General features: G+C 40.8%; 1 protein-coding gene across 1 annotated transcript in view; it reads right to left on the bottom strand.

Annotated features, from left to right (window-relative positions):
• Positions 1 to 15837, bottom strand: part of OTOGL (otogelin like) — a 939358-nt gene that overhangs the window by 318948 nt on the left and 604573 nt on the right. Inside the window, exon 35 of the mRNA XM_085653920.1 lies at positions 9391 to 9508. Coding sequence (XP_085510046.1) covers positions 9391 to 9508 — 118 coding nt within the window. The remainder of the gene's footprint in view (positions 1 to 9390; positions 9509 to 15837) is intronic.

Below are 15837 nucleotides of genomic sequence, written 5' to 3'. Positions count from 1 at the left end.
TGACATCAAATATGGCCTTTTCGAACCTGCACGTCTGCGGATCACCAAAGATGGAATCTCCAAGAACTTCTTTCACCCAGGAGACCTTTGTCACTTTCTGGACAATATTTCTCCTCAAAATATGGAGTGTGCAGAATTCAATCCAGATCCTATCTCTCATCCTGCATACTCGAAATCTGCACTACCTTCAAGTGAAATCTGACATATTTTAGATCGTTCCCAAAGTAGAGGAGGAGACCTAGACCGACCTATACGTTCTTTGGAAGATAGAGCTTAGGCCCTTCAGGCAGTAGCCACCCTTACGAAGGAAAGGGACAGACACAAATCTCATTCCCCCTTAAAGCCTGTTTCAATCAAAAAGGATGTTTCCTGAACTATAACCAATGGATTGATTTCTTGCATCCACGAAAGAATGGAAATTCATCCATTAAAATTTACAGTTGTAAATGCTCAGATGAGTATCTGATGACTGCTTCGACACTTCTTGAACAATGTCTCTCCCCAACAAATGGTTTATACTGATTCCCTCTCTGAGATACATTTTTAATTTTCCACATCAACAACCAAAAGGTATTTGATGTCCAGGGTAACTCAGAATGTTCTTATAACAGAAGAAGAGACCCAGATAGAAATATTTGCTCATTTAGGATTCAACCCTGATTTAATATTTTATTACTTCATATTAATGTTGTTATGATTTTAGCTCTGTATTAATAATTCTCTGATATGATAACTAGCTAAACATCTCTTTCTTCCTTCTTTCATGGCTTGTCTGTCTCTGTCTACTGTTCTAGCTAGATTTATTCACATTCGTCTATTATTCTTATGCATACCCTCTTTATGAAACTTTATTATATTTCCTCACTTCTCTTCCTCTTTATTCTTATTACTCTTTTTTCTATTTACTCTTCTCATTTTCTCTAATACTTTTTATTTAAATCTTTAAAAAACAAAATCAGTCTTTTCTCCTATTATGAATTATAATTATTACCTGGATGTTCTCTCTCTCTTCTAAATCTCCGTCTACTGAGGAGGGTGTACCTTGAATTCTGAAATAATATTCTATTACTTCATATTAAAGATGTTATGATGATAGCTCTATTTTAATAATTCTCCGATATGACAACTAGTTTAACATCTCTCTCTTTCTTCCTTCATGGTTTGTCTGTCTTTGTCGACTGTTCTTGCTAGATCTATTCACTTTTGTCTATTGTTATTTTATGCACACTCTCTTCCACCATCTTTGGTTATATAGTATATTTGATGACACTATATTTCCTTACTTCTTTTCCTCTTTGATCTTTATTATTCATTTTTCTACTTTCTCTTCTCATATTTCCCTAATAGTTTCTTTTTGAACCTTTTAAATCTTCTAAGTCTTTTCTCCTGTTATGAATTATAATTATTATTTGTAGGTTTTTTTCTCTTCTAATTTCTTCTATACTTCTTCTTTAATCAATTAATCAATTACTAAGTTGTTAATTAACTGTTTCAATGTTTAATATTCAATTGTTCTGATATTTACTTACGATACATTTTTGAATATTTATGATATGCTAGTTCCTTGACATAGTAATATTTAATTAGTATATTTTCATATTCTTCATTATAGATAATAGGATTATTGCTATAGTAATATATGACTACCTTTTTGACACAAGCAAGTTACCTTATTATTGATTCATCGACTTATTTCCTACACTGTTTACATATAAGATAATATAATTCTATGTTTCTGACTAGATGAGTTAACCATTTTTCCAGTCAATATTCTATAATAGTCTTATATTTTGTCTGGTTTACCTTATTATGTCATTCATATGTCTTATATCTTATTTTCTCCTTAGATTTCCATGATACTCGTTTCCTTTTCTTTCTTCATTTCCACCTCTAAATTCCAAAGAATATGTTGGAATGCGATTAATATTATTTCGTAGATGTCTCCCTTACCACTGATAGTCCTATTTGTTTTGTTGACAGTGTGTTAATTTTGCACAATACAGTACATTAATCTCCTTTTCTTCTTTTATATTTATTCTCTCTCATTTCTTCTTATTACTGCTTTTTTCTCTATATAAATTACAAGTGGTTCTTCTATATTCTTAGACTCCCTTATATCTCACAGGAAAATGGTAATTCTTTAACTCTTTTATTTTCTGATTACTTCTTACTTGGAACCTGTCTCCTTCATCTTTTTCCCTAGTTTCTTTCATCCCAACCCCCCCACATAATCTCTGTATACTTTCTTTCTTCTCCTTTCACTTCCATCTTTCGCAATAAATTCTATTTCTTTCCTTTTCTTATCCTCTTTACAACTGTTCATCTGCTTCTTCATTCTATTATCTTCATACCTTGCTCTCTATTCCTTACACCAACTCCCTCATTTAAACTAATACCCTTTCATTTTCAACGCTCATATGGCTGCGAATACATCTTCTCCCCGCACCTTGTGCATAATTTCATGGAACGTTAATGCCCTTACACATTTAATAAAACGTAAAACGTTCTTTCCTATCTTAAAATGAAAAAAATTGATGTAGCTCTATTGCAGGAGACTCGTCTTAATGCTTTGGAATCTTCCAAGATGCAACGGGAATGGGTAGGAAAAGTCATTTACTGCGGACTATCTGAGCAGCCTCTCTCTGACAAGAATCAACCACGAAAATGTGGGGTTGCCATTCTTTTTCACAAATCCCTGCCTTTCTCAGTCATCAAAACTTGGACTGAACCTGAGGGTTGATATGTCTTTACTAAGTTGAAAATTGGAAGGAAAATCTTCTGTGTTGGCTCAGTTTATGCCCCAACTGGTGCTAAGTGCTCTTATGTTCTCAACCTAAATCGTCTACTTCAGAAATCGGTGCATCCAGCTATATTTTGATGGTGACTGGAATTTAGCTTGTGATGCAATTCTAGATAAAACCTGTCCCTTAGACAGATGTAACGCTGCTGACAGAGCATTATTGGGGGATATAACAGCGGACCATGGATTAGTAGATCATTGGCGTCTTTGTCACCCTTCAGATCAAGAATATACATTTCTCGCTTCTGCTCATGGCTCACAATCTAGGATGGATAATTTTTTTGTCTCCAATTCTGTAGTTGTACCTAATACTGAATCCCATATCTTGGAAGCCACCATTTCGGATCACTCTCCAATTCTTATTGCCCTAGAACTTGGTCTAACTGTCACAGGTCGAAAAGCATGGTGCACGAATATTCCAAAGTACCGTTCACTTCAGGGCAAATCTCAGTTATGCTCCCATTTTACGGAATATCTAAATAACAATAAATCATCAGTTTCTTCTTCAAGAATTGTTTGGGCAGGTGCAACTATCCGCGGTCAATTGATGAAAGACACAGCTTTGGCCAACAAAGCAGCATCTTTACGCCGTCCTGAACTTGAGGCTCAAATCATATCTTTAACTCGTCTATATACCTCCCAATCCACCGTAAGTAATCGCAAAACTTTGGAATTAGCTAAAATGGAACTCAATAACTTATATACTTCCAAAGCAGAATATGCCCTTCAACGTTTAAAAGGGAGACATTACGAGCAAGGTGAAAAAGCAGGCCGATTGCTCGCAGCACAACTTAAACAACATGAAGCCTCCATGGCCATCCCAGCAATACGTACTGAATCAGGTGAAATCTTCATTAAACCGCAAGAAATAGCCAATACTTTTGCATCCTTCTTTAAGAGACTTTATACTCCTGAAAATTTAGTAACTGAAGACCATGTATCCACTTATCTTAAGAATATTGAACTTCCGTGTCTTCCAGATGAGGATAGGCAGTTACTTTGTGGTGATGTCACTAGAGAGGAGATTGATGCAGTCATTTCCAAGTTGTTTTATCATAAATCTCCACGTGAAGACGGTTTCCCTGCAGAATACTACAAGTGGTCTGGAGGGAAAACAATTGACATTCTTCATTCTGCTTTCCATGAAGCTATCCAGTTTTCTTCTCTTTGACCTATTTTGAATAAGGCATTAATTGCGGTTATTCCCAAACCAGGCAAGGATCCACTAGTTTGCGGTAGCAATCGGCCTATTCCCTTAATAAATGGGGATGTCAAGATATTGGCACGTATTTTAGTAGCGAGGCTGATAAAAGTCATCCCCTCTCTAGTATATCATTCACAGGTTGGTTTTGTCCCAGGTCGGTCATCCAGAAATCATCTTAGAACATTAGCCCATACCTTATGGTCTGCTAGAGATTTGATGGAGGATGCGGTCGCTGTTTCTCTAGATGCAGAGAAAGCGTTCAACCGCATTGACAGGGTTTATTTGTTTGCCACTATGAGGCATTTTGGTTTAGGTGAGAAGTTTATCTCTATTGTTTGCTTACTATATGACAATCTCACAGCTCAGGTTAATTGTGGAGGTGTTCTTTCTAATCCTTTTTCAACTCAAAGAGGTACCCGTCATGGTTACCCATTGTCCCCCCTCTTATTCTTATTAGGGATGGAACCTCTTGCTTTGCTTATTCGTCACTCCGGCCCAGATTAAGGGTATACCTATACCGGGAGAAGTATCCAAATTATACTTATACGCTGATGTTATCCTTCTTACCATTAAAGATCTTCCCCGTTCCTTACCAAATTTGCTTTAAATTATTAAGCAGTTCTCTGTGATTTTTGGTATAAAGTGAACTGGGACAAATGTGAAGCTCTACCACTCTCTCCTTGTACCACAAAAGCTTCTATTGATGGCTATCCCTTTTGCTGGAAATCATCACAATTAAAATATCTTGGAATTCTGATTAATCATGGATTGGAGAGAATGGTTTCAGATAACATCTCTCCTCTCATAGCACAACTGGAAGTTGATTTTGCCAAATGGTCTTTTTTTAGTTTCTCCATGTGGGCAAGAATACAGGCGGTGAGAATGGTTACTTTGCCTGGATTTACTTATGTCTTGGGAATGCTTCCAATTATTATACCCCTAGCCACACTTCTTCGCATAGACTCTAGCATTTGATCCTTTTTCTGGGGAAATATGCAGCCTTGTTTGTCTGATGCCAAACTAATAGTACACTGCTCCCATGGTGGTCTAAGTCTACAATTGATAGAGCACTACTCCCTAGCTTTACACCTTTCACAGCTGTCTTACTTGCTCTCAGGTGCAACTGACTCTCCTCAATGGGTTACAATAGACCGTTCAATACTTGAATGTGATGATGGTCTCAATTTTTAATACAATGTTCGTAAACCTAGGACTACTCCTGCACATCCCATGCTCTATGCCACATATCAAACATGACAACGTGCACATCGTCTACTGCGAACTGCCCATCGCTTACATTCTAAAGATCCAATCTGGAAGAATGAAAGCATTCTTATTAATGGACAAACACTTTTCTGGCCTGAATGGAGCTCGAGAGGAATCTTAATCTTAGATCAGCTTATAGTAGGTGGTGAACTGAAATCTTTTGAGCTTCTCTGTGAAGAATTTGATCTTCCTTTACATCAGGCTTCGAGATATTTACAACTTCAACATTCTCTGAAGAGATGTCTTGGCCTTTCCCCTTGGACATTACAAACTTCGCCGATTCTGACTTTTCTTTGCACTTGCGGCCTCCATAAAGTTGTCATGTCGGGTTTATATAGAACTCTGATTAAACATTTATACTCACAGCCACTTCTTACTACTCTCCGTTATAAATGGCAGGAACGGTTTCATATCTCCATAGACGAAGAAACCTGGCCAGACATATTGGAAGCCCTGGATAAGGGCACACATGAAGCACAAATGAAGTTCTGTGTTTTTCAAACTTTACATGATAGGCTCCCTTAAAGTTGCAACGAGCTGGATTATCATCGCATTCTAGGTGTTGGAGATGCTCTGGAGATAATTGTTACCTTCTACATATAATTTGTGAATGTCCCTTGATAAAACAATTTTAGTTACAAATAGGAGCTACCCTATTAGAAACTATTCCTCTTACACTCCCTCTTACACCTGGTACTATTTTGCTACATGACCTTAGAAGTTTTCCTACTATTTCACGACCTCAGAGTCGACTCTTGCACACTGCACTTTCTACTGCTAAACTATGTGTTTTAAGACTATGGCAATCACCTAGTCCTCCTCCAAAGAGGATTGGATGGTTGCGATGATACAGGCAGCATCTATAAGATGCAAGACCAAGAACAAATATTCCAGCGGGTGTGGACCCCTTTTCTCTGAGATTTCTGAAATTTTAAGAATTCCGTTTTCTTTTCTTTCCCTTCCTATATATAACTTTTTCCATTTTCCTTTTCCCTTTTTCTTTTTCCTCCTTTTTCCCTATTCTATATTATATTACAGATGTATATTATTTGTCACATACTAATTTATGATTTACTATATTGTTTTCTGTTTTGTAGCCTGTAAAATTGTCTATCTTTAATCTCCAATAAAAAATTATGATAAAAGAAAAATCGCATACATCATCAACCTTCCATTGAAGCCTTCAGTTTTTTGTGTTGAAAAGTTAAGAAAGGGCCATGGTTGAATTTTGAATCTACAAAGGGTGCTTTGCTGCTGGTTTTGTTTCTCTCCTTCATCAGGGTTCCAAGTCCCACACTTAGATTTAGTCAGGCTTAGGTTTGGCTTCTAGTCAAACGGTCCATCTTCAGCTACAGCACTCACAAGGTCCTGTGCAGTGCACTCACAACTGGCCAGGTGGCTCTTCTTCAACAAATGTGGCCCTCCTCTGTCTTTGCGTCCCTGAAGCATTGAATAAGAGGTCAGCCAGTTCGACTGTGGAGAGCACTTCCAGTTCCAGTTCCTGGATGCCAAAGTACTCCAGGAGTACTTTGGGTTTTCCATCCCCAGTAGTGAAGCATATTTCTTCTTTTTTTTTTGCAGGTGTTCTTCTAGGCACAGGAATGTTCCAAAGAGGTGGTGTTGAAGTACCAAGTGTATCCTGTGCATTAGCCAATGGTTGACAATTTTCCTAGACTCAATCCTGACAAAATTCCCATGAAATATCACCCTCCATTTGCCTCTCTCACCTTAAAGTAAATCTTCGCAGCTTCCCTCATTACAGATGGTTTGGGCCAGGCCCCACTCAAGAGTTTAGTGTCCTCTTCCTGGCATGCTACAATGGAAATGAAGGGACAACCCTTCTCCCTGTCCTGACAGCAGCTTCCCATTTTGCTGTTGGCAGAGACATATGTCCCTAAGGTCCCTATTTGGGATTGTCATGTGAAGAAAGGAAAGGCTATTGTGGCAGTTCTTTGTGTTACCATTCGTCCTCTCAGGTGACTTGACCAAGCTAAGTGCTCATTGTGTTTCCTAGCAGCCTTCCTGTCATTAGGAGTAGCATCACTGTCCTGAAGCAGGCCAACAGTTCACACCTAATTGGGATGCTAATTATAGTCAATTAGGCCTGCTAATGGAAATTGTAACTTGCCATACAGTCTCAAAGTGTTTTGGCAACATTTTGTTGAGAAAGGACATAATTTTCTTTAGTGTTTAATTTATCCCACATTTCTACAATATGCAACCATCCCTTCTGGGTTACAGACACACTTATGGGTGACATATTGAGGGACGTGCTATGGCTACGAGAAAAGTTTATTTATCATGGAGACTTATGACAAGTGGGTGGGTTCCTTTGTCCTCTGTAATCACGTCTTAGACGTCTACCCCATCCACAATGGAGGTAGACCACAGTTTCTACTTTGCTTCTCGCCATTCGAGAGCTCAACTCTTACACTACAGTTACACAGCATTCTTCCATCTAATTCTCTCACAGCAACTGCAGCTTCTCGTGAATCTTCAAATTCAACAAATGCAAAACCAGAGGGTTTTGTGCAACCCACATGCTCCACAGCGAGCCATCGTATCTGAAAGCGTCCATCACCTGCGTCTTGCTTCCATTGTTCCCAAGATGCTCAACCTTGACCTTATGGTCCAGAGGGCAAGATTTCCTGTGCTTGGCCTCTGTGGAAAGTGTTACGCACCCTAGCATTCTTCAATTTCAGTTAAAACGGCCTCTCCTGCCTCGTTCCGCCTACAAAATTGGCATAGTTGATTTTCAGTAGTCTACCGGTAAAGGAGAAAATGCACATTGGGCAACCAACGTGACCAACTGGGTCATAAGGCAGAGGATGATTCCTCAGAATTAATAACCTATGATAACACTATGCTCAGGGAGGCATACACAGAACCTTGAGACAAGTATTAGGTCAATTAAGTAACAATTTACATGCCTTCCACCCCCTTTTGACGATTGCAGATAAACTGGACAGGGGAGAGCATGCATTGTACGGCCAGAGCTGCTGACTGTAGACCTGGAGAGACGGGTTCAAGTTTCAGCCTCGGCTCATACTCCTGTTATTCTGGGCAAAGAAATCAATCTCCCCCTGCTCACCTAAAGTACTCATACCTTCAGGTCGAGTTCGCGTTATGTAAAACAATTTGGAGGGACACAGGAAAGAACAACTGGAAAGGCCAAAGCAGCGAACATGAGTAGGTCAGAATAGTGGATGGTATTTATCACATCCGGTAAATTACCATTACCCTTGGGTCAGTTATTTGCTGGGTATGGTAAACATCTACTATTCCAAAATTTGCAGACAGCAACGAGGCAGAACATGCAGAATCAGGACCTACTGCGCTGATATGTGCACAGATCATTTTTTCCCTGTTGTTTTGCCCTGTTATATTTCAACAGATTCATGCTGGTGTGACCTTTAGGGGAAAATTGTGCAGGCAGTAATGTCCGCATGCAGTATGTACCCTACAGTGGGGCAAATACCCCATGGATGAAGTGCTGCACATTTCAGAATTCCGAACCCTGCACAGACGTCCTTTTGAGAAAGGATTGGATTTTAATCAGTTACCCATGATCAGGGCCTAAATGGTAAAGACAATTTACGACAAAGCTGAATTGCTTTCTGTGAATACATGGGGGCTTATTTACAAGCCCCTTGCGCCGTCAGTGTGTCACTTTTAACATGGGAAAAAGTGACACACCAATGGCGCAAGAGGCTTGTAAATAAGCACCATGCTGTTTGCGTCCAGAAACAATCTACTTTTATCTAGATCATCAGTTCCCATCAGGTCAGACGTAGCAATTATTTGCTTCATTGTACCTGTTAATAATAGACCCTAAAGCTTCCTGACCTCCACTTTCAAGGTATTATCTATTGAAGTGGATGTTCACGAAGAGCTGTAATGCCACGTGGTTTCACTGGAATATTTTAAGTTATTTTCATAAAATAAAAAACAGCAATCAGCCTCATGTGCAATTTAAGGCTCACCCCTGACTTTTTAACGCAATTTGAAGTTGTTTTACCCACCTTATGTTGTATTCATTTTAGAAATGCATTGCAAACCCATGTACAAAACACTTGCTGAACAATATAATGTTTTGGAATTACAATATGGTTTGACTTACGCAGGAAGGAATTTGCATGCTACAGCTTCAGGGTCACTACAAGTTTTCACACAGGGACTGGCACATGGTTCGTATCTCCATTCGCACATCCTACGATAAGGGACTGCTGCAACGATTTCTAAAAACAAGATTGACATGTAAGTGTGAGCATCCGGCATAAAGCTGTGCAACTAAAAATCAAATCATATCTCTTCACTACGGGCCCAATTCACAGAGATTGTGATGTGATTACTATTATGGTATTCTTGACGTACTCTTAAGTTCCAGAAGCCATTAGTAAACCAGGAACTCCGAAAGGCTTATTCCTGAAATTCAAGAGTAAGTCAGTTTTACCACAGAAAGTAAGTCACACCTACTCACACTAATTTTTATGAACACCCTGTACATAAAAACATAGGAATTGCCCCCTTATGTATAGTCTCCCACAGTGAAAACAATACTAAAACATATCTACTCCCACTATAATGACTGGATATCTATCCTGAAAGCCGGGTCTGGCAGCTTAGTCGACTAATGTGTCCACTATTAGGGGCCTGTGTTCGACCTCATCCTCACAGGATGAAATTCTGACGGGTCCACTTTCTTTCATCCTTCGGAGGTCGATAAAATGAGTACAATTGAGTTGGGTAACAATAAACATCTGTTATTCAGGGCAAGATGCCCACGGGTGAACGTGCGCTTTAAAAATACACATGTTATGTCATCTTTCTCTATAGACGCAATCTAAATAAAGTGTGAAGTCGAACAGCGCCATGACTATATTTTCAGATAGCACCCTGGATGGAACATTGGGAGCTAGTCAGCCAATCAGAATGCTCCCGTTGCGGGCTATAGCTATTGCTACAGGCATGTCAAGGGAGCATTCTGCCTTCTCCCAGAGCATCCCCCTCACCACATCTTTTATCTTAAGAGAGAGGGAAAAAGAGCTCCTTTCTCATGTGCCATTCCCTCAGTCTCTTCAGAAGCAGTATCCAAAATATTGACTTTGGTGGGATTCGGTTTTAAAAAAATGTTTGCCTGGCTGCAGTTTCTGATACTTCTGCCCAACATGAAGCAACTTTGTAATGCCCGCTATATAGTAGAAATGGATGTCCCCAGCCCCATCAAATGAGGCGCACTCCAGGATGGGGGTTAGTATAATGATGGCCTTTAAAACACCGCCTGTCTGTTCTCATAATGTACCATACCGTTTGTCCAACACTGTGATTAACATCAAACGGAGGTCACTTTCTTCAAAAGGTTAAAATGAGGAAATACTGTGAAAGCTCACTGGCATGTCCAACGTAACCAGGCGACATCGATTAATATTGTCCACTTACAGGAGAAGGTGATCTGTCATATATGTTAAGAGTCTTGTTTCAATGTTGAATCCTGAACCTCAAATAGTAACAACAACAAGTAAGGATGTAATGTGGAAAATAGTTGCATTGGTAGACTGTGTTATGTCGGGACGGTAAACCTTTGTCGTCCCGACATGCGTTACTGCTGGTCGCGCCGCGCTACACGTTGGCGCCGGCCGCGTGGTGAAGGCCGCAATAATGAGAGTACACGCAGTATGGTGTTCAAACGTGCTCACGTGACTCGGCTCTGATGCCAGCCGCGCGGCACAGCTATTTATTTGGACACTCCCGCGTAACGTGGGCCAAACCACAATGTCCTGATGCTGCCAGGGGGAGTCAGAATACACCCCGGCAATTGTTATCACCATGCGCCCAACTTACAACAAAGTATCGCGATGAGCGATACAACAGACTGTTTACCATTAGGGATATCAAGGAATGTTCTATCATATTTGGGAAGCAATACTTCCGAAAGAGAACCATTGCTCAGTACAGTCTCTATGAGTAACACATGCTTGATGTATCCAGAAAGACATCATACAGGGCCTAGGACTTAGACACACGTTGCGAGCTCTTCACCGTAATAAACTGAAAAGAATTTGGAATTATATATTTTCATTCTGCTTTAAGGCGAGAAAAGATTCTGTAAGTACCAACTGATATCAATGACTGACACCTAACAGGAATATGTAATTTGCAGAACTAGGATGTCCCAGTTAAGCAAAAGGGAAAAGAAAATCAAATGTTAAAATGAAAAACAATATGGGACAAACTTCATACGTTGCAGACAGAATCCCAGAAGGAATAAAAACAAACATGGCAAAGACATTAGGTCCCACCTCGCGGCTTTGCCAATGCAGACCTATAAGCTTTGGCAATGGTTTTGGCTGATGTTTTTAGCATCAGCAGAAAGAAAACAAAAGTGTATTGCTGACCCTGAACAGCATCAGAAAAAAAGGTCTGATGATAGGTACACGTGTAAGCATCACCATACATGTGCACGTATGCGTCTTCATATACCACGGTGGCCTAGCGTCATGACAGGGCCACCATTGTTTTTTCTTTATCGCTCCAATATTCGAGTGTTAGATACATTTTAAAAAATGCACAAAAGTCCATCTTTAAAAAGGAGTATGGACAGCTGCTAATTGCAGATGCCGGCCCCTACACAAATACGAGGGTGGGGATAAAAGTAATCACTACCAGGCTGCGAGAGAAACGAGGGTCAAGTTAAGGGTGCAATGGAGGAAGGCTGGAGTTAAAAAAAAAGTTGTCTGGGAAGTAACAGATGAGCATCTTTAAAAATGAAGAGCACATTGGAGATTTTAGGGGGAAAGCAGCACAAGTGGAGAGAGCAAGAAAGTGCATGCACTGCCTTGGAGTGCTGAGGGCAAAACAAAAGAATAGTTCTCTGAATGTGCGCAGTGGAAAAAACAAGTCATCCAACCGAAAGGATGGCAAGAAAGGAGCAAGATAAGAGGCTGAAGAAAAGCCATTGAATAAGTAGCGAGCAAATGAGATTGACAAGAAAACCAGCCAGTGATAAGCAGAGGCCTTAACCAATGTCCATTGTAAGTATTGGTACTGTTTACAACAGGTCTTCGATAACAGACAGCTTACTGCTGTCTGTTAGCAAGAACTAATCAGAAAATAGTTTTGAGAGCTGTGAAAAAAGGGAAGAAGGAAGTTAACCTACCACAAATTCTGAGAGTCTTAAAAACAGAGAAGAAAATGATCCCTATCAATTAGCTGATACAGTTTTGGGATTCCTTTATTGCAAACTAACAGGAAGACTATTTTAAGGATAGTTTGGGCTATAGTGTCGGACCTTGGATTGCAGGTTCTATCAACAACGGAAGTTATACACGTACTGGACGTCAGCAGAAAAAACCTCACAAGAGAGACCATGGGATTGGTTTCAGCGTTTAATAAGCAGAAACAATGTACTTCCTTTTGCTCATATTATGCAAAATATATATGAAAAATCTAAACAGTTAAGGAAGTGGTAGGTCTGTGAATCTGGGAAAATTTACACATTTATGTGTCAGTTCAGTCATATTTAATGAACAAACGAAATAACTGTCAATCAGCAACATAAACTGGCTTGTCTTATTTATTTATTGTGCTGTTTTATGTAGCATTTCATATTTCTTTGTGCTTACTACAGAACCTTTGTCAAAGAGTGTTGGGATTGGCCCTTTTTGCAGGGTTATCCCCAAACGTTTTGCTTCTTCCTTCTATTTTTCTCTGACCTGTTGTTGTTTGTTATATGACTCTGGGCACTTTTCCACTGCTAATCAGTGCTAAAGTGCATATGCTCTCTGTGTAAATTGTGAACATGATTGGTTATCTATGATTGGCATATTTGACTTACAGGTCAGTCCCTAGTAAAGTGCACTAAGTATGCCAGGGCTTGTAAATCAAATGCTATTAGTGGGCCCACAGCACTGATTGTGTCACTCACATGAGTAGCTCTGTAAAGGTAGCTCAGACCTGCCAACACAGTGTCTGTGCACAGATGTTAATTGCCATGTCGACTTGGCAGGTGCACCCACTTGCCAGGCCCTAACCTTCCCTTTTCTTACATGTCAGTCACCCCTAAGGTAGGCCCAAGGTACCCCTGTGGGCAGGGTGCAGTGTATGTGAAAGGTAGGACATGCCCTGATGTGCGTGGCATGTCCTGATAGTGAAATACTGCCAATTTCGTTTTTCAATATCCTAAGGCTATCTGTCCCCATAGGAAAGCATGCAAATTTGTTTATAACAGCTTATAAATATAACTTACCATTGGGACCAGATAGGAAAATAAAGTTTAGCATGCCTGAACTCAGAATCTAAAGATGCAGCTTTTAGGAAAGGTGATTTATACATTGTGTTTGAAAATACCACTTTTAGAAAGTAGGTATTTTCTTGCTTAGCCATCCTGTGTGCCTCTGCTGGGATGTGTATTGACTGTCTGGCTTTGGAGTGATAGGGCTGGGCATGTGCAGTGGCTCCAGAGAGTCTGGATGAGTCAGTGCTGGGCTGAATAGGACTGATCTGCATTTGAAGTGGTGGGAGGAGTAGCACCTACACCTGAATAGGGCTGTGCCTGCCTTCCACAATGATGGCCCCGCCCCCTGTGATGTGTCTGGAGTCCGGGCTCACACTGACAATGGAGGTTGTTGTACACATGCAAAGTGCCCCCATAACTGGTTTGGACTGGGCTCAGAGCCCTGGGCCAGGAGAGAACAAAGAGATTTACTGTATATAAAGAGGGGCCCAGACCCCAGACTTTTAGATCATTCCTGGAATTCAAGAGGAACCTTTGCCAAGGAGATGAGCTGGAGAGACTGAGGAGAAGTACTGCCCTTGCTGTGTGTCTGGGGTTGGCCTGCAGTTGCTGTTTCTGCTAAGGAAAGGAGAAGGACTTTGCTGCGTGATGTGTCCCCTGCTTGAAGGAGATCTCCAAGGGCTTGAAGTGTGCTGGCCTCCTGTTCTGAAGCTCAGGGACACAAAAGACTTCCTGCACATCTGCTGGTCTCTGCCATCTGTGAGTCCTACCCTTGCCTGAGGTACCTCATTCCAGTTACAGGGCCTCAGAGGTGGATTTTGCAGCTAATCTCTGCAAGAACCGTCGCGAAGCATCGCAAAGCAGTGCAAAGTCTCTCAGAACCGACGGCGGATGACGCAAAGTCTCGCCACGCAGCCCGCAAGATAGACGTTAGACGACGCAAAGCCTCGCAAAGCTACGCATCACGCATCGTACTTGTGCACCAAACTTTCCACGCATCACCCGCAGACCAGAATTGTCTTGGATTTCGACACCTCACTTACCCCTACAATACGGATTAGACAAATCACTTCTCCTGTGTGCAGCAGAACTGTCGCCTTGCCTCCCCAAGGACTCAGGAACAGATGCACCGCTGTGTTTCCCAACGCTTCGTTTCTTGGCGCCTGTTTGGCCTTGCGAATTTTGATGCATCTTTAGGTACTTTGTGTAAAAGTCACGCATCCATAGTTTTCTATGGTACAAGTTCTTGAAACCTTTTGAAAATCATATTTTTAACTGTGTATGTTGGATTTTTGTCATTTTGTTTTTGTAAGTTTAGATAAATATATTTTATTTTTAAACCAGTGTGGTGTCCATTTGTGGTGTTATCACTGTGTTACTGTGAGTGTTGGTACAAATACTTTACACATTGCCTTTGGGATAAGCCTGTCTGCTCGTGCCAAGCTACCAAGGGGGTGAGCAGGGATTATCTAAAGTGTGTATCCCCCTTACCCTGACTAGAAGCAAGGGTCCCTGTTTGGACAAGGGTACCTACCTCTGCCAACTATTGACCCCCATTTCTAACAAAGAGCAACAGTCCGATGAGGTTATTTAATACGGGTTTGTATGGTTTTTCGTGTATCACAAAGTCATGCAAAGTATTGTGCTGATTTAGTTACTGTTCTCAAAGCCTACAGGCACTGCAAAATGTTCCACCCATCCACCCTTAATGTCAAGCTGATGGGGAAAAGTAGAGTCAAACTGATGAACGGAAAGCTCCTACCTTACATTGTTTGATCACGATCTGCAGGTACATGACTTGGTCGTGGGCAATACAGAACATTTCGGACTTCAGGATTTTTCTGAAGCGCATATAATTTGGTGGTGCCCCAATAGTATTGTCTTTATGCATTTCACAATCTAGGTCTTGGACTTTCGCGGACCTACTTCGATGTTTCACTCACAGATTCATGGAAACAAGATGTGCCATTTCTAAAAGTAGGTTCCTTACATGGGCATAGTGTGGAGCATGTTCTTTGCCCGTTTTCCTGCAGTAGGCACACTGGAATGTGCAGAGGGGTTTATATGAACTCTTCTCATTGAATGGGGGGTAGTTAAAAAATTTCAAATGGGGTCTTATGTGGTCATGATTATCACACATTTACTGAAGTACAATACACATTTGGGACATTAGGGACCATGTAGCAGCAAGGAGAGGATGTAGCCTTACGGCTAGAGCGGTCGTCCTTGAAGCTGGGGCACCAGGTTCGAGTCTCGGCAATGACACTCAACATCCTATGATTCTGGGCATATCACTTAATCTCCCTGTGCTCAACAAAAATTAATGTGTCCTTC

Source organism: Triturus cristatus, chromosome 4_1, assembly GCF_964204655.1.
Source record: "Triturus cristatus chromosome 4_1, aTriCri1.1, whole genome shotgun sequence".
In the NCBI taxonomy this organism is placed as follows: domain Eukaryota; kingdom Metazoa; phylum Chordata; class Amphibia; order Caudata; family Salamandridae; genus Triturus; species Triturus cristatus.
The sequence above is the reverse complement of the archived record's forward strand: the minus strand, read 5'-3'. Positions and strand labels throughout refer to the sequence as shown.